This window comes from Coccinella septempunctata, chromosome 2 (assembly GCF_907165205.1).
Source record: "Coccinella septempunctata chromosome 2, icCocSept1.1, whole genome shotgun sequence".
Classification (NCBI taxonomy): domain Eukaryota; kingdom Metazoa; phylum Arthropoda; class Insecta; order Coleoptera; family Coccinellidae; genus Coccinella; species Coccinella septempunctata.
Genome location: NC_058190.1, coordinates 21,192,435 through 21,219,525, shown reverse-complemented (window position 1 = coordinate 21,219,525; position 27,091 = coordinate 21,192,435). Strand labels below are relative to the sequence as shown.

Here is a 27,091-nt window from a genome sequence, read left to right as displayed (position 1 = left end):
CGAATCAATTTTGAATTCACGTCCCTTAACGCCCATTACATCAGACATTGAAGATATTAATGCTCTCACGCCAGGGCACTTTCTCACAACAGAACCGCTAACTGCATTGCCGGTACCAGAGTTATCTACGGTATCTATAAACCGCCTCTCGAGATGGCAATTAATTCAAAAAATTCATCAAGATTTTTGGCGTCGATTTCGTTTAGAATATTTGCATACCCTGCAGCAAAAAGAAAAATGGTTAGATCCTACCTCTCCTCCTACCATAGGTACGCTCATCCTTATAAGGGATGATAACTCTCCTCCTAGTAAATGGGCATTGGCGCGTATAATTGCGATCCATCCTGGTAAAGATAAGGTGGCTCGAGTTGCCACGGTGAAAACCGCCAATGGTATCCTAAAGCGCCCTTTAGTAAAGTTAGCCCCCCTCCCTATTGTATAGTTTTTTTTTTTTTTTTCTTCGTCTATTTTCTCTTACTCTTATATGTAAGATTGTGGAAATAATAATTTCGCGATGAGTTTTGGGTGTGTTTGCAAGAAATCACCAGTTATAATTCATTTTTGTAGTTTTAGCTCAATCTAATCAAAAGGGTCATTTTGTCCCTTTTGGCCCGGGAGTATGTTAAAGTAATATAGCTCATATTTCGACGCGCTGCAATCATTTTAGACATATGTGCGAAATATGTGAAGAAAAACTGACCACAAGGAACAGTCTAATTTTGGATGTAAAAAGAGTGTGTGCTCGCTGAAAAATCGCTTCGTGAACTAATTAAGTATCGCTAGAAAATTTGCTAAAGTCAAATAATTAACCCGCAAAGACGTAAAATTAATGTTAAGCAAAAACAGTGCATAACCTATAGTGGAAGTTGCCCAGACAGTCTGGTCGCGGCGTGAAGGTGGGATCGAGTGAGGTTCTCCCGGAGGGGGTACCAAAGAAGAGGAAACCGAATAGGCCTATTCGTGAGGACGGAAGTCTACAGGAAGATCTTCTGGAACGACCCTGTAAGTGCTATCCATTTCGTCTTTTTCGCCATCGGCTTAGATTGGTTCAAGAACAAAAACGTGATTACAGTCCACTAAAGCTTACCAACAAAACTGAGCTATTTTACCGCAACTTTTTACTTTAACCAATCCAACCAAACCCTTTAAAAATTGTATTAATGGAAATGAAAGTCAAACTGTGTAGTCAGGTATTAAGCCACTACGTGGGGTCGATGATGAAGCTCATTTCTCAATGGAGTGAGTATTTTTTTCAAACATAATACAAAATTTACTATTTTCCTTTTTAGAAATAAAGCATCCGCTTCAGCTTCCCAGAGTGGCTATCCACACTGCTGACTTTATACTATTCTGGGATGAGCTATTTGATTCGTTGAATGTATCCAGAGCTTTGACATCAACTGCTAAACTCTTAAAGAGGACGGTTAGTATTCAAACAGAACACAATGTTTGTTGGGAGCAGGCGATACAAATTTTCAACAGTATTTCATTTTATTGCCCTCGAAAGAAAAGATCCATTGTGGTGGTGCCCACTTTGAAGAATATAGTGACAACATTGAAAGCATTCCTCTACCTAAAGCAAAAACTGTTCAATGATTATCACTTATGTTTATGTATTTAATATTTTCAATTTCAATTTTATGCTTTATAAGCAGGCATTAGTTGTGTTGTTCTGATGAGGTCAAATGAGAACGAAAGCATGGACAGCATCTACTTTCTCACAACAAAATTGTAGTATTTATCATAATTATTCCAATATTTATAGCTTTTGATATTTCAGAGTGGCATATAATAATTTCATTGCATATTTAATTTTTTTTGTATTGAAAGATTTTTCATTTCAATTTTATTTCCTATCAACAATTTTATAATTGTTTATTAAAATAATTGTCGTTCGATGATATGTGACCCTATTGACATTTTACCTCTGTTCATATATTTCTTGTCATAATTATAGCTTATGTATTTCCATATTTGTTTTCTCTGGTGGAAATATTAATATATGTATATTTTTCATAAGACAAGTTTTTATTTCTCCTTAAAATTCGCCCTAATAATCCATATTATTCTATCTTTCGATTTCAGTTTTCTGTTATACCGACATTACACCCGGTTAGTTGGGTGGCAGCCGCATGGGGGCGCCGAGGGCGGGATAAACTGTATTTTTCACCGTAGAACGTGAGTGTCAGATCTATTCTACTCTGTAATCTGTGCTACCAGCTCCGGCTGTTTAGTCGGAATTAAAATTCAATTCTTTCGAGCCGGTTTGACGCATAGAGTAAGTCAAGTGGGTGCGTTCTGTGGTTTGACGTGCTGGTTATATTGTGAGCAAGCGCGCCCTAATTTCATTCGATTCGTATGATGATGATTTGAATAATAATTGAAGACATGAATTACCTGAAACTAATCACAAATCTTTCTTTATGAACGAAGAGACGAGATTTCTTCAGCAATTTTAAGAAAAAAAGTCGCATAACCATGGGACCGCAAACGACTCGTTTTCGAGATACAGGGTTAGAATTTTTTTAAGATTCACTTATAGTATCTACACTCCACAAACTGAAATTTGGCATAAATATCATAAATATCGATGCCAAATCTACAGGGTGATATTTTTTCTGAAAAACTCTCCCCCCATCTTTTCCTACAAAACTTTTTTTTTGGGGCCATTGTTAATTTGAAAAAATGTAAAAAGAATCTTTGTTGTTATACTAAACTGAATCTCTTGAGTTATGTCGTATCTGATACCGATTTCGAGAAAAATAATTCGATCCTCCCGAAATCCAAATTGTCATAAAGATTCAGTTAGTAAGCTGTGATAAATGAATTCATTGTTGGTTTTGACCCATCAAATCAAACTTGGTACGTCTAATAATGAGTGTGTTTTCACATCTTGTTTTGATACCAATCCAGAAATTAAATTTTTAACACTGTATCTAGAAAACGAAACGTTTGCGATCCCATGTTTATGGGACTTTTTCCGTTCGAGTATATTGAAAAAACTTTCGTCATAATTTTCCAATGTTTTAAATAAGTGATTATGTGTAGGTTAATGGAAACTATATAGGAAGGTGCAAAAATCAGCAAATCTTAGCTAATGCCAATAATTCGCAGCATATATTGTTGCTTCTTCAGGGCTAAAAGATACATGTTATCATGTATAAAACGAATGATAAAAAAAGACAACACACACAGAAGAAAGCAAACTAACATGTATAAAATAAGACGAAACATTGCGAAACGTTGGCATTAGCTGAGATATCACCTACATATATGATGTTGAGAGGAAGTGACCTTTTAAGTTTTGATAAGTGATTATATTCGCCATAGTTCAATCTGAAGCTATTCATGGGATGATTACAGACTTTTTCTTGCAAATTTGAAAACTACGGAATATAAAGCATTCATATCATCAGATGATGATATCTTTTCTGCTAAAAGTTTAAAACAGAACTACCAGCCTCAGCCTGCCATAAGCGCGAGAAAATGGCACTGATCGACGCCGGCCGTCAGCGCCATAAAGCGGGTTACCTGCTTCCACCGTGTTTCTACACTAACGCCCTAAGCTACCAGTCGACAGAGAGGAGTTCCTCTTACTATAGAAATAGTGCTGTTGGCTTTTTAAGTTGTCCTTAACTCAGTGAGGCTACTACAGATGAACAGAATATGTTCAGCAGTTTCATCAGAAGCCTGTAGATGTGTGTAGATAATAGACCATAGATCACTACCAAGATGCAAGATGCAAAGCATTCTCCATAATCTTGAGAGCCCTCGCGTGCCCCTAAACAGTTTACTATGCCATTGTTCCTGTTCCCAAACTGAGAGAGCCGTTTTCATAGCCACCCCCGGAACGGCGTGATATACAAGAGGCAACGATAGCAGACAGTCCATTGCCGTCGTTCAACTGTATAGGATGAGAGACATGGCAGATGAAACCTTGGCATCTGGCTATAAGCACTAGACATGGATTACCGTCTGATATTAGATTTACGCCGCGTCGTCGAGGCTCATAAACATTAGGAATGCAAGATATAAAAAAAATAACGAAGACATTTAGGTATGGATGCGTTAAAAGGATAAACGAAGACCTTGCAGATGGATGCAAGGAATAGAGCCAGCAATGTCCGAACGTATCCTGCCGCCAGGAGACTTCAAATCGGAGAGCAAGAAAGCTATACGATATACAACCGATATGGAAGTCATTTTTTTAGTGTCATTAATTGCAATCTACAATCACAAGGTATGAAGTAATTATGATGGCTGCAATAAAGAGAAAATAAAATACAAAAAAAAAACAAGAGCAAAAATGGGAGAGTATGAGAGAGAAATGTCCAGTGACACTCCTACTTTCATTCTGGGAGATCTTTAGACAATTTCTCGTTTAGTCCTCTGATGTTGGGGTCTTTCCTGTAAAAAGGTTTTTTCTATCAACTCATTCGAGTGACGCCGTAGTCTTTTTTGGAAGGTGGTGGAGGTGGATCGTATCACTTCGGATATGTATGACATCTGGAGGTCTTCATGTATTCTTTGGTTAGAGACATTAAGCATGGGCCATCAAGCGAAGTGTTTTAGACTGAAACCTTTGGATGGTGTTTCTTATAGAAGCCTTAATACAACCACGCAGTTGTAAAATATGAGTCCAGAAGGGTTTAAGAACTGTTTTATACAGCAGCAGTTTGTTCTGGATACTTAGTTTCCACCTTTTACCGATAATCCAGTGCATTAGTCGAATTTTTATATCTGACTGTTTTCTTCTAGCTTTTTAGGCTGTCTTTTAGTTTTTAGAAATAGAATAGAATGAAAATTGAGAAAGCACTGATATTTCCGTTTCGTGAGAGAATTCGAGCGAAATCTTGCGAATAGATGAAGAATGTTTTTTAATCTCTAGTGACACTATCATAGTAAAGAGATTTCATGCTAGGAATCGACGATCAGTGGCTGCTGGTGGACCACATTCCACAAAAAATAATTTCAAAAATAGATTTGATAGCTGTGCATCACAAAATAGGTTATGTTATTGTCTATTTTCTATCAGTTCACAGAAGAAAAACAAAAATATCTAATATTGCGTGCTTACTCTTCCTCCAGAGATAGTTCTTAAACTCGTGAGTTAATGATTTGCACTTCTTACTCTTTGATATGTTAAATAAATAAATGCTACAATGATAAGGAGCGACTATCGCCCTAATACAGTTAGGGTATCATAACTGGAGAAGAGGTATGTATGTCAAATTTTGCGATAATCTAATTTTTTGCGCATCTCGCATTCGAGAACTTTTCGTGTTTTAATACAGTAAGTCCCACCAGCCACAGAATTGTAAGTGAAAACCTTCTCATCTAAAAATTCATTCACAATTCATTTTCAGAAGGATGCATCACCTTTTTCAACTTCCTCCACATGGCGAAAATAAATTTCAATTCAGATTTACCTGCTCAGTGTGATCCTTTGGTTCCAATTTCGTCAAGAGGTTATATAGATGAAGTGTTGGTGCAGCTGAAAGATGCTTTACCAAACCAGGCAATAAATCATGAACTGGCTTTGCGCAATGTTTCAGCTGAGCAGCAGCCCAAATCACATCCATATGTGCACATGTTATTCTACCTTCCATGGCAAGAAAATTGAGGATGATATGACTTTGTTTAATCACCTACAAAAAACATCATGTTGAAGAAGGTATTTGGAAATATTCAGAGAAAACAGTATGTTCGGAAAATTTAATTATGATTTTGATAGAGATTTGAGCCGTACCCAAGAAATTATTCAGATCGGTTAAGAGGTTCGTTATTGATAAGAGTTTTTATGCTGTGGAGGAATATCTTACCATGAATATTGCCATTGATTGTTTTCGTGTGACTTGTTAGTCAACTATAAATCTTTTTATGTGAACTTTTAAATTCTACTGTTGACGAATTCTACAATCTTAATTGTATGAATTGAATTTGTATTCTGTATAATCAATGCATATGATTTTTTTTTTTCATCATTAAAATAACTATTCATTTCACAAAAAGTGAAGTAAAATGAATAGTTATTTTAATGATGAAAAAAAAATAATATGCATTGCATTTGAAAAAAATTAAGATAAATCTATTTTAAATTCGTCATGTTGATAGTCCTTTTGCGGACACTTCATATGCTGGAGATGCTTTATTATAGCTGGTTATGATTCTTTAGAGGTACAATATCGATATATTTAAAACATTCATGATTATATCGATATATTTGAAACATAATAATTATATCTTTCCATGAATACATTGAACAAATTTCAGAAAAAATAAGTAGAATCGGTTCCAAATTCAACATAAGAACTGTTTTTGAAACACAAAATGATTTAAGATCTATACTAAACCTTTGAATGAAAAACAAAAATAAAAAAATTGTATCTACAACTGTATTTGTGGTAAAACTTATACAGGTGAAACGTCTAGATCTCTAGAAATAAGAAAAAGCGAACATAAAAATAATATAAAAAGTAAATAAATTTTTTATTTTCGGTTATAATATGCATGTGGCCCAATAAATTTTGACAACAGCGAGATAAGGCGACCTGCGAGTTTGTTAAACCTTTTTTGATAATGCAAACCGGAAAAATAATATGATATCTGTACTTTTTTGTAATGAAATTGTTATTGAAAATTGAATAAATAATACAATATCTACTAAGCCACAAAACATTACACATAAAAAAGTTGTCCTATTTATAGATAAATCCATTGACAGAACTTGTGTGCATATTTTGATGTCACTACAATCATTCCAAACGATCTAAAGCAAGTTACACGAATGGAATTCGCTATTATAGAAACTTGCTTCAGTTAAACTGGTACGCATATTAGGAAAACAGGACAAAATATCCTAGTCTATAGTCCATTCAAGAATGGTTGACATCTCAAGTTGGCAATAGCTCATAAGTTAAGATTTTGTGTTGAGGAAATCAGGTTGGTATTGAGAATAAACAGTGATCTATAGACCAATTATAAGAGTATGTGAATCTATGCACTGACTGAAGATAATTTGAATTTTTTACTGCTGTATATGTCCTTAATTCAATCGAACAAATGGGAAATATAATTGTATCAATTTCGAATGCTGATTACTTTCCTCTAAATATTAATATTTCTTCTTTTCAAATACTGTTTTAGGTTATATTTATATATAAGGTAAATAAATGTCTAAAAAACACTTCTATATTGTTGGAACCTTTAATAAAAAATCCGGTTACATGTTTCGACCTTTTTTGAACCAACAGAAGATGCTATAAATAGAAGTTGTTATTTGTAAGAATTGATTGTGTAATTAAGCTTACGATTTTGGGTCCCAAAAGTCATATGGTAAAATCTCAAAGTATATCAAGTCGCAAGTTGAAAGTTAGAAAATAAAACACAAATCGCCTAAAAGATTAATGACATGAACGACAGGTTAAAATACAGACCGTAAAATTGATGTTCGAGCAGACGTACTTTTCTTCTTACTCTAGATAGACTGAAACGAGGTTTCTCGACGATAAATGGCGTCCTCTGGGAGAGTTAGTATAAAATTTTGTATGTGTCTTTCACGTTGTTGGTTAGCATAGCGTTCAGTGTCCTGTATTCCTGGTTTTTATATGTTTGAAGATTTCCACTTCTTCCAAGATTTCTTGTTTGTAATTATATTCACAGTGGTGGATTAAGTTGACATTCTCTTTCATATCAAATTTGTGCTTTTCTTGCCTTAAATGGCAACCGAAGATCGATTTGTCGTTATTTCAGTGTATTCACCTCTTCGTTATAATCTTTTTGACTTCCGGTTTTTGACTTAAAGGGGTGTTGAATAGTCTATTGATGTAGAATTCTGTGGTAGTCTAGCCTATAAATTCTCTAGACATCTTAATAAACTTCTAGTGTCCACCATAAACTTCGGTGGAATTTTAGTGTTGTTAATACCCCAGATCTAATAAATAGAACAAAAGACCTACAGATCCAAACAATGATGTTTCCCTCCTTTGATATGAGCAATATGTTCACTACCGTACCAGTCCCACAAACGCTACAGATTTTTAAGAACAAATTGATAAATTCTTCAATGTCCGCTTAACCAACTGTGTATTCCAGTTTACAGAATTATGCCTCAAAAAAAACTTTTTCAGTTTCGAGAAAGAAATTTTTAAAGAGGAAGGCTTAAGTATGGGAAACTGCCTTTCTCCGGAACTTCGAGACAAAACTTATCTTCAGTTTGAAAAACCCATTTAAAGACAAGATCCTTTTCTGGTTTAGATATGTCGATGACATCTTGATAGCCAATGGCAGTGAACAAAAACTAAAGGAATTCTATGAATGGATCAACAAACTCCATACAAATATCAACTTTACATTAGAAGTCGAATCAGAACGCAGGATTAACTTCTTAGATATCACAATTAGTAGACACCAAAATAAGTTAACATTCAGCATATAAGGGAAACCCACCCAAACATCTACTAAAATCAAGAAGACGTTATGTCACTACATGGGCCATAAGATGGCAGCGTTTAACACCTACATGAATAGACTATTCAACATCCCTTCAAACCAAGAAGATTATAACGAAGGGGTGAATACACTGAAATACCTAGCAGTGGAGAATGGTTACCACCCGGATATCGTAGACAGACTCATCGAGAAGAGAAGGAGGAAACAGAGCACAGATACAACCACAAATACAATTCTGAATCAAAAATACTGTAATATTCCTTTTTAAGGCAGCATCTCACACAAGTAATAGCACTTTTTCCACTCTAGAAGATCTTGATGATATGACAGATCGATTCAACTCATATTCCACAAAATCTGCGAAGAATTTAATAAAACAACTCAATCAGGCTCCAATATTCCTCAAAACCCGAATATATTTGAATTCCAACAAACAAATGAAGAAGAACTATTGAAAATATTATCACTGTTGAAAAATAAGAGCAGCTGTGGTGTAGATGAAGTGCCAGTGAACATTATTAGAAGATGCAAAGAACAACTGGTCTATCCTTTAACATACCCGATTAATAATTCACTAAAGCTAGGTATTTTCCCTGAACAACTAAAAACGGCTCTAGTAAAATAGTTATTCAAAAACGGTAGTCACGACGTACGGGAAAACTATAAACCGATCAGTCTGCTCCCAAGTTTCTCCAAAGTATTCGAACTAGTCGTATTGAAACACCTGATGGCTTTTCTTGTTGATCAGAATATTCTGTCCCCCTTACAGCTTGTATTTATTAAGGGGAAATCAACGCAGACCGCAATTTTCGAGTTTGATACTCTAAACCATGACCACATTCTTCAAAAAATGAGTTCTTATGGTATAAGAGGAACCTCTCTCGAATGGTTTAGATCATATCTTTCCTGCCGAACCCAACAAGTTGTAATCACCGATGGAGAATCAAAAGCCACATCAAAACCACTCCCTGTTGTATTAGGAGTAACTCAAGGAAGCATTCTAGGACCAATCATCTCCATCATCTTCATAAATGACCTGTTTGCTGAAACATCTTCAATAATCGGGTGTTCAAATAAACTATGCCGATGACACAAATGTGTTGCCGAAAGCAAAAACCCTAGCCGATATAAGACGCCTCATAGATTCTACCATCGCAAAACTAAATTATTGGTTCCTAAAAAATCAGTTGTGTTCAAATACTCAGAAAACAAGTGGCATCTTATTTCACACCAGCCATGCAAACTTTGAAATGCCTGAATACATTAGAACAATAGATTTTGAATTACCATTGGAGAGAAGTAGTAACTTTTTGGGTCTGAAAATAGACAGCTGTCTGAATTGGAATGACCATATCTCCAAGTTACGCAAAGAACTTAGTTCCATCTGTTACTCCCTGGGTGTTTTGAATAGATATCTTGATAAAACGTCCCTGAAAACAATATACCAGGCTACTTTTGAATCAAAGATGAGATATGGCATTGTCTTTTATGGAGCCTCATCTGGAATGGAGGAAATCCTAAAAATACAAAAAAGAACTCTCAATATCATTTACAGACTCCGAGAATCCTAGAGGAAAATTTCAGCAAAATAAATTGCTCACAGCAGTAGCTATCTTAATGAATGTCTTCTATTCGTTTTAAAAAATAAAAATATTTCGAACAGAAAACCACCAGTAAATATAACACAAAAACAACAGAACTGAAGTACCCTAGACATAGACTGACTTTAACCGAGCGCAATTCTGAGTACTGCTGCATGAAGTTCTTCAAACTGCCACCCCAAATGAGAGGAGAAACTACCCTGATTGGTTTTAAGAGACAGATCTTTCAACTGCTTCTGAGGCTAGAGCCGTATTCCATGAATGAATGAATGAATGAATTTTTATCGTAAATTTTGGCACTATTTCACTTCGAGTATTTGTATTGTACATTTCTCTATTTGAAATAAAGACACATTCTTGGTGAAGAACCTTGGCAACGGCGTCATGTCTATTCTTGTACTCCGTGCCCGCGAACTTCTGACATCCCCTGGTGATGTGCTGGATAGTTTCACGTGTCGCACAGCCATAACGACAGCTATCATACGCCACAGAGACATCCTTGGCGATATATTTCATGTTGTTATTGTTATTGTTATTATTATTATCACACAAAATTGCCAACGTGATTACACAGATTGAGGGCTCCAAAATAGCCTAAAAATCCGAAAACACTTAGTTCAATTTCTAATTAAGAACAAGAGCCCGATCGATGTCTTGGACAAACCTGGCGTCTATAAATTAGAGTGTGGTGAACCGGATTCTAACGTCGTTTATGTGGGAAGGAGTGGAAGATCCATTCGGACAAGAGCAAGAGAACATCTAGCGAACACAAAAAATCCAAGCAACGACAAATCGATCTTCGGCTGCCATTTAAGGCAAGAAAAGTACAAATTTGATATCAAAGAGAATGCCAAATTAATCCATCACTGTGAATATAATTACCAACAAGAAATCTTAGAAGAAGTGGAAATCCTTCAAACATATAAAAAACCAGGAATACAGGACATTGAACGCTATGCTAACCAACAACGTGAAAGACACATACAAAATTTTATACTAACTCTCCCAGAGGACGCCACTTATCGTCGTGAAATTTCACTTCAGTCTATATAGAGTAAGAAGAAGAGTATGTCTGCGCGAACGTTAAATTTACGGTCTGTATTTCAACCTGGGCAGTAAGACCTCGGTCGATAGCCCGTTGAAAAGTTTTCAATAAAGTTATTTTCTCTCTATCTCTTAACCTGTCGTTCATGTCATTTATCTTTCAAGCGATTTGTGTTCAATGTTTTATTTTCTAACTTTCAACTTGCGACTTGATATACTTTGAGATTTTACTGTAATAAATCGGAATAAAAGAATTCGGGATAATTGAAACGATGTATCGCTGGAACTTCCATACATTGTTGCAGCAGTGTTGCAAAGGCGTTGAGTATGCGGAAATATGACATTCTGAGCCTCTTGAGAGCCGGCGGTATTGAGAAATCTGAAGATAAATATGCAATGTACGTTTCGGAGAGCAACCCGGCAATCGCCGGCCTATGTAATTGATTCCAATATAATAATAATAATAATAAAAATAGCGTGGGAGAGAAAGACCGGAGGGAAAATGTAGTTCGGAAAAATGAGTCAGTCGGTCCGAGGAAAGTGATCAAAAAGAATACCCCTTCAAGTCGGTCCGGGGAAGTAGAAAAAACATTAGTTTTTGTAGAGTCAGTCAGTCAGAAAAGAAAGAATATAGGAACTTAGATAGATAGGTTTTTACAAGTTAGAGAAAAATATAGGTAGATCACGGAATAGGATAGGAAACTCTGTCGGCTCATAAATATTGGAAAGGTTGCGAATAAAGAAAAGTTCAGTCCTTTGTTATTGTTTGTTTTGCTCAAGTAGAAACGGTATATCAGGAAATAGGTAGCTAAACAAGTAAAGTAAATAAACGGTCAGTTTTAGGCGGAATCATTAAAATAGTATTCGAGAAGTGTTCGATTATTTTTGATTTGTAGATAAGGTTGAATATAAGATTTTAGGAATTTTGGATAGAGTCGAACAATAAGCGTTAATCGTTTGCGACGGAAAAGTGCGAGAAGTTCGGTTGAGTGTAAATAATACACCGTTGGTGCGTGGAAAGTTCTCCATCAGCGTCATCAGGCGAACGACGATCGGAGAAAAAGGTAGAAAGATCCAATTTCTGTTTGTCCAGAGTCCTGAAAGCTCCTCCAAAAATTCATTGATTAAATATTTGATTGTAGTTCTGCGCTAAGATCGGAAATAGATGTTAACCCAAGATTATATTGATGAAAATTACTGTTTATTGTTTTGCGCTCGTAGCATGTGTTTTGGGAAATTGAGGATTTAAGTTGGTCGTCATCGACCCAGTACGAGTGTATGTACAGGAGTTCAAATTTTATTTTGAATAGATTTATTTGTAAATTTATAGATGAGTTCCATTCAAACTTTCTCCCCAGATATAATATTAACTTCAAGACCTGTCCTTCGTGCGACGGGCCGAATCCACATTTTTCCCTTTCGAGGGCCTTCAAATTTTGTGTGTAAAACATCTTAAAAATAATCACCCCATGACCAGTGGAAAGCCGCTCTTCCATTGATCAAGATACGGGGTGTATTATTACATTACCATATGACTTTTGGAACCCAAAATCGTAAGCTTAATTACACAATCCATTCTTACAAATATCAACTTCTCTGTCTAGCATCTGTTGGTTTGAAAATGGCTTAACGCCGAAACATGTAACCGGATGATTTATCAGATTTCAACTATAGGAGTGTTTTTAGACATTTATTTACCTCATACTCAGCACTTCAAGATGGGATTTTATGAAATTATATATTTATATATTCCTGTTCTGTGATTGAAACTACAGAAATAATATAAGAACTTGTGACCAGATATTAAGCTTCATCATGACTACTGGGATGTCAATTATTCTTGAATGAAATATATATTTTGTGCTTTGTAATCTAGTGCGACATGAGTTCTACCAATGAAATTCGCTATTAGGCTACTATCCTGATGAAATAAAAGTCAGAATATTCCACGATACCTCTACATGTAAATTAGGTCCAAATATGTGTGAGATGATGTTATTTGCTATAAGCCAATCTGCCATATGTCTTGGTGCTGCTTCAGCTTCGGGCATCGCTTCTCCCACACAAATCTCAGCCAAAACGCCAATCTGATTATTTATTTGAGTTATGCCTGCTAACCTCATTGTTAAAGTGCTTGATGTAAAATATTTGAATGCCAAATCTAGCCCATCAACATCAAATGCTACAGGTGTGTCTAGAGGGTCTTTGATAGCATTCCACATAAAATCTTGAAAGTAAAAGTATTCGTCAATTTCATTAGTATGAAACTGTTTGTTCAACAAATCTTACCTGCCATACTTTTTATAGTTGGTGTCCTTAGATCACGATCAGATAGTTTACACATGTAGCGCAGAACGCATGATCGTAAGGGCACTAGCATGGTAACCATACTTTTGTAGTTCAACCACAGTTTTAAATTACATACTGAAAAATGAAATAATTTAAATTAATAATTAGTGATTTTATAGCACAGCATAACTTCAATTGAAATTAATAATAATAATAACAGAAATTTATTGCTTACAAGTAAAGGGCAATCGACCTGAGGTCCTTCAGCCCGTTTTATACATATCGAGAGTAAAAGCAAAAAAAAAACATTCTTCTTTTATAATTCTACAATTCTATTCTTCTTGGTTATATTGCTGCAAGGAAAGAGAGAGAGAGAAAAACTTTATTGACCAGTCAGTCAAACGGCTATCGACCTAGGTCTTCCAGCCAGTTACATTTGCTTATATTAAACAAAAATAGTATATTATATTAAAAAAGTTATCATAACGATTTCAAATATTCGAAAGCTGGTAGCAGAGGTAATTTAGCTTTAGTTTCTCCATGGTAATGATGTATCAATGGGTCCACAATATATCTGTTCGTATGATTTGAGATGAACTTTTTGCCAAGTTGGTTTATTCTATCCAGTATAGGTTCTATATTCGTTGTGTCATATAAGAGTTGGTTTGACGGATTATGCATTGGATTGTTAGGGTTTCTTAGTTTAGTTATTTTTCTTAGGCAAGTTCTTTCTGCTACTTCGATGTTTTTAAGTGTTGTTTTCGGGGTATTCAGGAATGTCGTAGAGCCATACTCCAATAAAGGCCTGCAGATCATCCTATAAATTGTGCTCGCTGTTTTGGTGCTGATTCCTGAGTTTTTGTAGGTAAGCGATCTAAAGTGTCCGGCTCTGGTGATGGCTGCTTTCTTTTGTGTTTTAATATGTGTTTTGAAGCTCAGTTTGCTATCTATTTGAATGCCAAGGTACTTGCACAGGTTTGTAGGTATGACCATGTGGTTTCCGAGTTGGATATTTTTGGAGTTTGCATTGATTTTATGGTTGAAAATTATTAATTTTGATTTATTTGGATTTGGCTGTATTCTCCAACGCCTCATCCATGCTACAGTGACGTCTATGAGTTCTTGTAATTTATCCATGCATTTGTCAATTGTTTTATCATGAGTAATTAAAGCTGTATCATCGGCAAATTGTAATATGTAAGCTTGTTCGTTGATTCGATGTTCTCTTTGGTTGTTGTGATTGTACATGTCATGACAGTATAAGTTGTATAGCAATGGAGAGAGAGTTGAGCCTTGTGGGAGACCTTGTTGTGGTGTGAACTGCTCTGAAATTTCGTTTTTTACACGAACCTGAATAGTTCTCTCTACTAAAAATTGATTAACTATTTTCAGCAGATAGATTGGACAATGAAGGTGGAACAGTTTGAATATAAGTCCGACATGCCAGACACTATCGAAGGCTCTTTGTATGTCCATGAAAAGGGCTGCCGACTTTGTTCCCTTTTTCTTGTTACACTGTATGTTTGATGTTAGGATTAGTAAAGGGTGAGTGGTCGAATTTTTGGTTTTGAATCCAAACTGGTATGGTGGAACAGCTTCTCCTAGCTTAGTACGAATCCTCTCTGATAGAATTTTCTCAAACGTTTTTCCCAGTACAGATAGCAATGTGATGGGTCGGTAATTCTCTAGCTTAGAGTGGTCCGTTTTAGCCTTTGGAATGGTAATTAGAATGCCTTTCTTCCATTCGTTGGGAAAGTAAGAGTTTTGGATGCAGAAGTTGTATATTTTTATTATTGTATTGTGAATACTAGGATCCAATTTCCTCAATATTCTCCTGGGCAAGTTATCGTAACCGGGGGCTGTGTTTTTTCCGTGGTTTAGAGCTTTATAATATTCTTCTTCTGTTATAGGTTCTATGTTAGCTTCTGTTTCTGTGCAAGGAAAGCTGTGTTGGTACCAGTACTCTACTGTTTTTTTGTGGTCTTCATCGAAATCTCTGTTAATAGTTTTCCTGTAGATATTTTGGAAGTGTTTTGCAAAGGCTTCTGTAATCTCTCTGTCGTTTGTCGCAGTTTTTCCGTTAGCTTGTATAGGGTTACTTAAGTTGTGGGTTGTGTATTTAGATAATTGCTTAATTGTTCTCCAGTATGTTCGTCCTTTCTGATCTTCAATTTCCTTACATGCTTGTAGGTATTTGTGGGATCTGTAGTTGTTGATTAGCTTTTGGATGTCTTTATTGAGATTGTTGAACTTTGTTTTCAGGTTTGAATCCTTATTGATACTGTACTCCCGATATAGTTATTTTTTAACCCTGATTAGTTTAATAATGTATGGAGGAAGTGTTTGACTATAATACTTCTTCTTCAAAATTGGGGTTTGGTGTTTTATTATTCTTGCCAGTGTACTATGAAACAGTGTAATATATGCTGGTGTGACTTCTGCTTCTAGGTTTATTTCTTCCATTACTTGTTTGTTGACTTCCTCTGTGTTGCATTTTTCAAATATAAATTTGGTTTCTTGAGGGTATTTCAAGGGATTTTTTTAGTATCTATTGTGAACTCAATCGCCAGATGATTCGAGCCTAAGTCAGGAGTGAGCTTAATTCTTAGGATGTTATGCTTAATATTTCTTGTGCACAATATCATGTCAGGTGTAGAGTCTGGGTTGTTTTGCATTAAGAATGTTGGAGGGGTCTCCAGTATGGTGAAGTCAGAGTTTCTGAGAAAGTTGTTTAGCTGTACCTTTCTTCGAGTATTTATATTGAAGTCTCCCAAAATGATGCAATGTTTGTACTGAGATGCTTTAATGAGCAGGTTCTCTTCGATCAGCCGACTAGAGTGGTGCATGTAAATCAAGAATATGTGAATTTTATCGTCTTTGAAGGGGATGGTGAAATGTAAAACATCGTTCCAAGCATTATTCAGATGTGGTGGGTTGCTTTTTCCTATTTGAACCATTTTTTCAGCCATTACTAGTGCTCCTCCCCGGATGTTTTGATTCAAAACACTTCCGTGTTTAAATATCGTTCTCCCATCTCTGTAGTGAAAGTTGCTGTTTTCTCTTGTCTTGGTTTCTACAAACATTGCACAGTTTATGTTGTTGTTTTCTATATAATGGCGTATCAACTCTTTTTTGTTATTGATACTGTTTATATTACAATAGACTGCCTTAATCATTGATAGCTTGATGGAGTTGTACCCCTTCTGAGGGTTCAGTGTCAATTGATCTGGGCTCTTTATTCATGTCGAACATAAGCACATAGAGACGGTTCCCTACGAAGGTTGGGATAGTATTTATTCTATATGTTTCCATGAATCGCTTCTGCAGTTTCTGAATGAGTGCTTGTCTATCGGAGTTCTTAGGTTTGTTAATTTTGTTTATATATGTTTCAATTATGTAATCGTGTATTGTGATGCTTTTGTGAATTCTACTCGTTTCGGTTTTGTCTTTGTCCATTTCTGAGCTTTTTTTGTTGCAAGGAAAGTATAAGCGGTTTGGGGAGAAACTTCCTGGATGCGTTCGCTATATGTTCCCGGTGGAAGAGAGGTGGTATATCCTGTGACTCTTAAAGTCGAATGTGGAATCTTTTGTTAAGTTTCGTGAAGCGTTCTACTTTTGGTTGGACTCCGGTAATTTGTTAGAGTGATTCGTTGGATGTGTTATGTGGCTTATTTCGTGGATAATTAAAATTGTACAACAATAAGGCCTGCCGCAGACATGCAACTTTTCAGTTTCACAATAGTTGCGCAACAGTTTGATTGCAAGCGGTTCGAGTGCGCACACATACGCAATCGTTTAGTTTGTGTCGAGGCTGAAACTATTCGATCGCAAAACTTTTCAGTTGCATGTCTGCGCGGCCCCATATAAATGCATTGTACTCACTTCTGCAACTAAACAGTTGCAAAACTAAGAATTGCATATCTGCGGCAGGCTTAGCACTAAATACTAGTATATCGTGAAATAAATCATACTAGTGTATTGATACTGTTAGTTTACAAAGAGGATCCCGCACCTTTTGAATTGAAAATAGCTTCCGGTTAAATTTGGTATAAGATTTTGATCTTCTGTTGTAGAATACTAAAGTTTGCCAAGCGATTATTTTAATTTGTACATCTCGTTTTCATACTAATTAGACGAATTTTCAAAAATGTTTACATTTATATAATGAAAGTAGGCCATATAAAAAAGCTGTACCCATTGTAGAGCTCTGAATTCTGCATTGAACAATGTGGTGGATCAAGCGTTCTCATAGGGCCTCAAACTACAGCCAATTTTCAGAGAATGAAAAATATTCGTTTCAACATTGGTTTTCCGGAAGAATCTTCGAAAGTTGCGTATGTACAGGATGGGCAAAATTCGTTGTCTACAGAGGGGATCTCGAGAAGTACACTCCTGGACAAAAAAACCGGGCAAAGAAAATATTCACCGAATTAATGTCAAAATAGGTGTGCATCGATTTTGATCATTTTGTTGTCTATTTGTAGCGTATCTCATCTAGTTTATCATGTGATGTCAAGTCTGCAGGAATTTCAATTGAATTTGATGGTATACAAGTTAGAACTGAAAGTTGCAATTTCCTCTAAATTTCTGATCAACCTGTGGAGGTAATAAGTGATACGATGATGGGTCTTTAAATGAGTTTTTGAAGTCTGATCGTCTCTTAACATTTTCCTGTTTAATTCACGTCAATAGCTGTTTCCTGAAAGGAAATACGATACATCTAAGGCAGGGGTCAGCAACCTTTTGAGCCGGAAGAGTCAAAAGTTACAATTTACAAAATTTCAAAGTTTTGAAAGAGCCACAAAAATTTTTCTTGCCAACGATAAATATCTAGTACTCGCATAAATAAATTTTTTGTTGAAAAAAGACTAAACAATTTATTTATTGGAAAATTTAAGGTACACTTAACAATGTAACTTGTACTTATAAAAAAATAACATACATCTGAGCAAACAAATTCAATGAGATCGTTGGCTCTGCATGCTTTTAGAAACTTTGGATTTTGACTCATAACTTGTTTTAAGCTTCAAACACAATTTTTTTTTTGATAAACTAAATAATATTTGCGTATGGAACTAAAGAGCCGCAGCTTCACATCCAAAGAGCCGCAGGTTGCCGACCCCTGATCTAAGGGAAAAAATAATTTTAGCTCTTTTCCTTAATTTCAAAAGAGCATTCGAAACAATAGACCCAATTTTTTTTTGACTGCCCTCTCGATCCCATAAAATGTCCCCTCAATTTCATTCGTCAGTTTGCTGGTTTCTAAGAAAAATTGCTTTTTAGATGCCATCTATGGGGGATGGCACCTTTATAAGCAGGGGCAGCCCCTGCTTATATTACATGAAAGACCCACACTATTGTTGGACAAGGAATAAATTTTTTCGCAACTATTCATTTACATCCTGTATAGTATTATATTTATATTGGACCCACCATTTAGCACGAATGCGTTTCTAGATTGATTCAATAACTTTTTTATTCTTTTTATCCAAAATATCCAGATATATTTCAGTCCGAAGCAGAAATTCTGTCACATTTTGATGACTTTTATGTAATGTAATTACTAATTATGGGCCTCACAATTGAGAGATTTTGAAACCTTCTATTAGGAGAATTACTCAGTTAAGCACATATTGGATACAGACAACTGAAAATCTATTAATAAAAGTTTATGAGTTCGATGTTACAATGAAATTCTTAATTTTCAACACCATATATATTATTCATCTTATTTCAATTACTGCTTCGAGTCATAAGAAACTGGAATGCTCATAGAAGGAATAATGTAAACATTAAATGGAATAAAAACAACATTGTTTTTGTTACATCTCCTTCCTTGCAGGACGTTAGATCTTCCCTTTATCAATTGTAATAACTAGGCTGAATTATTTCAAAATAAGTCCCAAAAGTTAGAAACAATACTCACCTACTGAAATCATTGCATGAGCGGTAGTTACTGGTAGTAGATCGGGAGTAAGCATTGTAAAACAACTGGTCATGGCTAAAAGACCACCAATTTTACAGAACCAGCTTACATTTTTCAGCAAATATATCGGGATTTCAGAGTCATGCATATCGCAGAACAAATTTAAATTTTGTAGTTCTTGTTGTGTGATTTCATCTATTTTTGTTTGAATCGTATGTTTATATGCAACATATAGAGGAAAATTCAACAGAAAGATTTTAGAGATCAAATTCAATAATTTGTCTGTATCTTGAATTTCGTCTTCCTTTTCTTCGTCCTTTGCATCTTGTCTTGTAGTGGTGGACTCCGACCCTTTTTCTGCTAGAGATTTGCAGCAACATACTGCTTGATAAATCAGTCCTTGAGTTACATAACTGAATCGTTCCAGATTTTTTGAATCTCTATAGCAACACATACATTGCCTGAAAATAAGGTAGTTATTATTTGGATATATAGGCAGGATATATAGGCAGGAAGTCCAAATTGAACCTTCAAAATAAATTACTGATTTACAAGGCAATCATCAAGCCAATATGGACGTACGGCATCCATTTCTGGGGTTGCGCTAAAGCATCAAATATTCAAATCATCCAAAGACTCCAATCTAAAATACTACGTTCATTGGTTAATGCCCCTTGGTATGTCTCCAACCACACCATCCATGAGGATTCAAGAGTCCCATATGTCACCACAGAAATAGAAAATTACTCGAGAAAATATCATCAGAAACTAGAAGGACATGCCAACCAACTGACAGAAGATCCGTTCAACTCACGAAGGTTGAAAAGAACCTGGCCAAACGACCTAACTGGATAATCTTAACTATGAATTGGTGTTCAATACTTTCTCTTATTCTCTACATACAACACATTTACTTAATACTTTTGAAAGTAGATCGTAAATCTCTATAAATTCACTACAAAATAAAAAGTTATTTGGATATAAAAATGTTTCGATAAAAATCACAAATAAGGTCCAGGAGGTTCAGCAGAGGGTTAATAATAATGAAGAATTGTATTCCCAGAAATGTAAGATTATTCTGAGTATATAATTATTTGAGGTATACTGTTACTAGGTTTGTTGAGTAACTTAACTAACACTTGAGAGATTTTTGGAGTTGAGAATATAGAGGGTGTGGCATTAAATTGAGACAGTAAATTATCTCACAAACTTTGTACTTTAGAAAAAAATGTTTCAAATGAAAGTTGTAAGGTATCAAGGGAGAAAGACCTGACCTTGACTTAAAAGTTATTTCAAGGTCAACTTAGTTTCTGTAAATAAAAAGGTATATTTTCTAGTGCAGATTCTTATTCATAATAAGAAGGTGGTGATTTTTGTTTGAATTTTTTTCCATCGGATTTCAATCATTTTTATTTTAATTTTTTCCCAACAATTTTCTCCGTTTAAATAAAATTTAGTTGTATACATTATTTTATTTCTCGAACGCAGTCGAATCGCCACACATTTAAAGAAAGATGTAAACGGACCTACGTTACAATTTTGTTAAGGCCTAACGCATACGACCGACAATCGGTGGGCGACTATTTTGTCGGTTGAAATGCAGAACACTTAAGTTAATGCACCAACACACATGACCGACTTTTAGTCGGGCCTACAAAAGAGTCGGAGCGCGCTCCATTTTTGCACCCGTCACGATTGCCGATGAAGCAGATGGGCATATAGGTTTCTCTTGTTTCAAGGCACACGAAGGATAGTTTAGTCGTTTCTTGATCTCTATTCTGTTGTGAATTACTGTACGTGTGAGTATTAAATAGTAGGTACACGATCAAAAATGGATAAGGACATTGAAAAATTAATCTGTGAGATACAGAAGAGGAGATATTTGTATGATACCTCAAAAGCAGAGTACTCGAATAAAATACTGAAGAAGAAACTTTGGGAGAAAGTGTGTGTTCAGTTGATTGATGACTGGGATAAATTCAAAAAGGGTATAAAATTGGCTTTTCAATAAACGCTGAGAAATTACTGGATGCACCCAAAATATCCTATTTCTGCTTTTCTTTTTTCGGTACCTCAAATAAACCGCAACACATCTCAACGTATTCCTATCCATCTCCTGTTACAATCACCGACTGAATGATCGTTCGTGTGCGTTGACCACCGATTTTATTGGTAGTCTGTCGTCCGTGTGCGTTGACTTCCTACGAAATAGTCGTCCACCGACTATCGGTCGTCTACGTTAGACCTAAAATCTTCCGGGGGCGGAAAAAGAATTCTCCGAAGTTATTAGAAATAAAATCTGCGTCTGATACAGAATTCTGCGTAGAATCCAGGGGCGTACTCAATATTTTTTTCGGGGTATGATTTTGAAGATACGACACAAACCTATATTTTTTTCAATGGAACATCGTGTATTTTATTACTTCGTTGAATTCGTTATTTTTTCCCTTCAAAATGATATTATATATAATATTATATAGGTATGATGTTCAGAAATGCTAAAAAACACTATAACATCACATAATCCAGTAGGCATATTGGAGAGAAAAAAAACAAACATCTTGCTGTCATCGCTATGAATTATTATTGTCTTTCAGACACAACAGTCCCGAAGAACTTCGTGCATCAACAGAGGCTTTTCAGGATTTGCAAAACCGCCCCTTTATAATATTAAAAGCACTTAGGCGTATTGAAAAGGTTTGTCAATTATGTATTAGGGAAAATTGGCAGCAATTTGAACAGTTTAATTAGTAAGATGCAATGGTGAAAATTTGAATCAATGATAAATATTTTAGTGGGTATTTTTTCGTGTTAGTGATGAGTGTATTATCTTTGTTCGCTTACCCTCCTATAAATAAAAATCAAAAATGAAAATGATCCAATCGATTCTTCTTTTATATGGGAAATCCGTGGCCCAATAACAAAAAATCATAATTATGTGATGTTTTAGTGTTTTTTAGCATTTCTGAACATCCTACCTATATGGGTAGTTATATTAAACATCATTTGGAAGGAAAAAAATAACGAATTCAATGAAGTAATAAAATACAGGGTATTCCATTGAAAAATATGTTTGTGTCAAAACCATTGCCCGAAAAAAAATCGAGTACGCCACTGGATTCTACGCAAAATTCTGTATCAGACGTAGTTTTTAGCTCAGCATTATTCCTAATAATAATAACGCCAAAATAAAACCAAAATCGCCCTGTATCTCATAAACGGAGACAGTTATGCAAAATATGATTAGGGCAACTTGGGTTTCACAAAAAAGTAGGACAGGAACGTGAAAACCGCAAGGATCTATTTTGAATAACAAGCGAGAAACCTGGCTGTCTCACCCAAAATGGGATGCACTGTACATTATATCATTCTCATAAATAAATTATTTATTACATTGAATATATGCTCTATTTCTTCACCCAAAATACGTTTTATATTATGAGTATAATGATATTTTTTGAGTTCTGGAAGAATTTGTCGGGCTATCATTTTGGATTATTATCTCTAGAGAATAATCGGGCTCCCTCTGTGAATTCGCCCTACAGAGCTATTTTGGCGAGTCTTTTGTCTTGCATCCTCAGAATGTGGCCGCTAAATCTTGCCCTCGTTACTTGAGTCTCAATTGTTGTACAACTCGCGCGTTGCAAGAATTCTGCATTCGAAACTTTGTGGAACCATCTGATGTGCATTATCTGTCTTAGATGACGTTGTTGCGTTTGTTCAAGCTGTTTAATATGTCGCCTGTAGGGGGTCCAGCTTTCGCTCCCGTAAAGCAGCGTTGGGAGGTCGACTGCCTTGTAAACAGCTGTCTTGGTCTTCAGATTGAGGTCGTGATTTTGAAACACTCTGTCCTTTAGCTTCCAGAATGCCCGTGATGTCGAATTGACACGGTTGTGCATTTCCGTGTCTAGGTTAGCCCTAGTATCTATGAAGCTTTGATGATAACTATCAATTATTTCACTATATATTTGTCAAAATGAATTTTGCGTGGCAACCGCAACTAGGAAATGTTCCATAATTCACTCAATTATTATATAACGATCGGAAATGGATAGAAATATGTGTGAAAATGTAAATCAATCCAAAAGTGGATATTCAATTTTTATAAATTTCAAAACGTGTAACATATTTCATTCGGAGCAGAAGTTGCACTTCTTTTTACGAAATAATATACTATTTCTACTAGAAGTTTCCATCTATACTACGATTAGTTTCATTCACCCATTTACTGGGTGTATCACAATTAATTGGAAATATTTCAATCAGAGTATTCTGAGTTTCAAATATGAAGATTTAAACCAAATCTCCTAGACAAAATGTGTCTCCTTTCCGACTTACAGGATATTTTATTTGAAAATTTTTGAACTATTTTTTCTCAGTACTTCGAAACTGTTCGACTCATCATTGTCATATTTGGCAGTAAATTATGTCAAACAAAGCCTTCTGGTTTCTGCCAGGGAAGTACGACTGGGGCAGTTCACTGTTTAATCTCTCCCAAATTCTAGACCCATGGCGGAATCGCCACTTGATAACAATTTTTCGCATAAACTGCGAAAAAATGTTGTACTCTTTTTATAAACTTAGCGATGAAGCAATTATTTTTAGAGATATTCCATGTTTAACGGATGTTTCAACATTTTGCGATGATATCCCCTCACCAAGAGAGAGTTAATATCGGAGATCGATCGAATTGCATTCACATTATAGTACGAGTTCTATCAATATCGTAAGAACAAGAATTTCAGGAAGGCTGATTCTTCAATATTCCTTGGACTCAATCGAATAGAAAACGACACCTCTTCTATCTAGTAGACGTTGCTCAGCAACAGTGCTCAGCGAACCTTTATAGATAAAAATGATGAATATGAAGGCTTCGAACACAATTGACAATATGATTTTTATTGGCAGATGCTTTGGTTGTTACTGAATGCCTCGAAGACGCCATTTTTGATGAAGAAGAAAGGGGAAATTTCAAATCGTTTCAGGAAGGCCGAAATTAATATTATATTATTTGGTTTCAATATTCAAAAGTAAAACATAAAATTGGCAGACACTAATTCCATTGCTAAAAGAAGCAGGAGCCTCAAAGTTTAAATACGTACTGTAATCGGACAGGCAATCGGGGAACAGACTGCATATTTCTTTATTGCATAGAATTGATGTAGCAAATGTTTTGCTTACATGTTTGTTATCGAATTTTGCTGTGGTTGCGATGTCAAAAATCAATGTAATTTTTCTATACAAATATTTTTATTTCAATTAGTCTGAGGAAGGTCGAAAATTAACCACCAAAACACCACCTTATGATTGATGTATTTCGGTAGAATTTTCCACTTACTTCCAAGACAATGATAGTGAAAATGATTCACAGAAAGATCTTTAGACTGATATAATATGTTATAATATCATGAGTGTAATCTCTTCTGTAATACCATCCTAGCATACCAAGTATCTCTTATCGGTTAAACTAGAGTCCCTGATCATTTTATTAGACTCACTTGAGAAAACTGTTATTCACTAATTTGAGCATGCATAAGAAGGTGACGTTGAGGTTCCAGGGTATTAATGCTCGTATTGTATGTTTTCATTGAGCATATTTATGCTCGAAGAGTATATGCCTTTCCACACAAAACTAAAATATATAGGTTTATGCCATCAATGTTTATATTTTGGGATAATGAAGTTATTCAGAAAACAACTACTTTCAGTCACAGAACATAATCCATATTTCCATAGCCTACTTCACAAGGAAGTACAGCACAGAAATTAAATAGGAAACTACAACAGGAATAGACTGAGAACAATTTACAGTGCCGACTTTCAACGAGGGACTCAATGCTGTTAGTGTTCTACAGAAAACGGTTTTCAAAATGGATTATTTCAAATCCAGGGAAATTTCATTACAATTTTTCATCAAAAAGAGCCTTTCCCTGATGAAATATGAACTTCTAATCATACTTAAGTCTGATTTTAATCTTGCTCCACTAAGGATCAATCAATGCAATGCTTTTCACACTGCTGTGAAGTAATACATATAATGAAACTAAACCTACTAGGAACGTAAAATTATTGCTTCACATTTAATTGAAGAACATGAATGTAGCATGTGAATGTCCATAGTCTATAAGAAATAACATAAAATTTATTTCTTTCAATTTATTTACTCATTTATTACTGACTTCAAACCGAATACACAGGGTGAGTTGGGAGGAACAGACTAAACTCCAGGTGTGTAATATACACGTAAAAATAAAATTTTAAAAGACCCATATGTTCATATATGCTTCTCATTTGTTTTGAAGATATGGCGTAATTTAAATGTTTTAAATATTTGGACGAAGAGTTTCCAGTAGTACCGATTGATCGCGGTGGTCCAATTAGTTGGCCTCCAAGATCTCCAGACCTTACACCACTGGACTATTATTTGTGGGGCTGGTTTAAAAATGAAGTGCACAAGTGAAAGTAGACACCCGAGAAGCCCAAATTCGACGCATTAGAAATGCGGTAGTGCTTGTTGAATAAAGACATTAATCACTTAAAAAAGCAATAAGAGCCCTTGGCAGACAAATTAGAATGTGTTTAGAGGTTAATGACGGTATTTTTGAACATTTGTTGAAACAGCGCTATGATTGAAATCATGTTAATGTAAGAAATTTTGTTTGTTTGTAATTATGCTATATTTTGAAAACAAATGAGAATCGTATAAGAACATATGAATTATTTGAAATTATTTTTACGTGTATAATACACACCTGGTGTTTGGTCCGTTCCTCCTGACTCACCCAGTATAAATCTGATCTATCTTACAAAAATCTCATCATTTGTTGAAAATTCATAAATTTTACATTTTTCCTCAACACATTTGCACGTCAATAAAAATATACTTTGCTTTCTCCAATAAACTCATGATAAGACTAAACCATTGAAACTACAAGAAAAACAGGTTAAAAATAAAGCTCTAAGTAATTTTCATGTACATAAACATAATTTCAACTCTAATGGACAGGATCCCAAAGGGTCATATCTTTTGATCATTCGAAGTTCTCATTAATAACGAAAATAACGTACCTTGTAGTCCAAGCCTGAACATATGAATTGACGACCTCTATATCTTTAGAATACAAAAGTGGAAGTTCATTAGCTTCTCTGCAAACTTTTGTTTCATCTAAAAGCATTGAATAATATGAGGTTTTCATAGGTACAATCAGTAGTAGGACCTTTAAACGACAAAAAAAACTTACATGAAACAAGAAGCTGAATGAAATCAGAACATGTATCACACATGATTTCAATTTAGCAACAATATCAGAAATCCATTCTCAATTTTTATTTCCAATATCACGTTCAAATTATGTATGTTTTTCTCTCAAATCGAAACAGTCAGATGGCAACAATCAGTGACATATAAGCTAAACATCCACCATTTTGAAAACTTTCAGACAATGACATGATGACAAGTTGACGGTTAGAATAGTTCTATCGATTACTCAGAGAACAAGAGGCCTACCTTGGAGGCCTACTCCAAAGAACATATTCTACCTACTCTATGACAACTATGACAAGTTCCTGCGCTAGGGATGGGCGAAAAATATCGATATATCGAAATATCGATATTTTTTCAGAAAATTATCGATAAATGTCGTCGATATTTTAAATTTCGATACTATCGACTATCGATATTTTTTAGCAGTACCAATATCAGCATTCGGAGTAATAATCGTATGAAGAGCCTGGGTACGTCAGACCCAAGTGTCATTTTTCAATTATGTCATAAAAAAAA

The 27,091-nt window shown here is 35.2% G+C and overlaps 1 protein-coding gene across 4 annotated transcripts in view; it reads right to left on the bottom strand.

Moving 5' to 3' along the window:
• LOC123307709 (ubiquitin carboxyl-terminal hydrolase 34) overlaps positions 1-26,757 on the bottom strand; it is a 177,075-nt gene extending 150,318 nt beyond the window's left edge. For all 4 annotated transcript variants that reach the window (XM_044890118.1, XM_044890121.1, XM_044890119.1 and 1 more), the window contains exons 1-6: positions 26,553-26,757; positions 26,380-26,476; positions 19,312-19,772; positions 13,386-13,520; positions 13,052-13,323; positions 5,430-5,648 (exon numbers count right to left, since the gene is read on the bottom strand). In XM_044890118.1, the coding sequence (XP_044746053.1) occupies positions 5,430-5,648; positions 13,052-13,323; positions 13,386-13,520; positions 19,312-19,772; positions 26,380-26,476; positions 26,553-26,595 (1,227 nt within the window). In that variant the 5' untranslated portion in view covers positions 26,596-26,757. The remainder of the gene's footprint in view (positions 1-5,429; positions 5,649-13,051; positions 13,324-13,385; positions 13,521-19,311; positions 19,773-26,379; positions 26,477-26,552) is intronic.
• Positions 26,758-27,091: the final 334 nt, after the last annotated feature.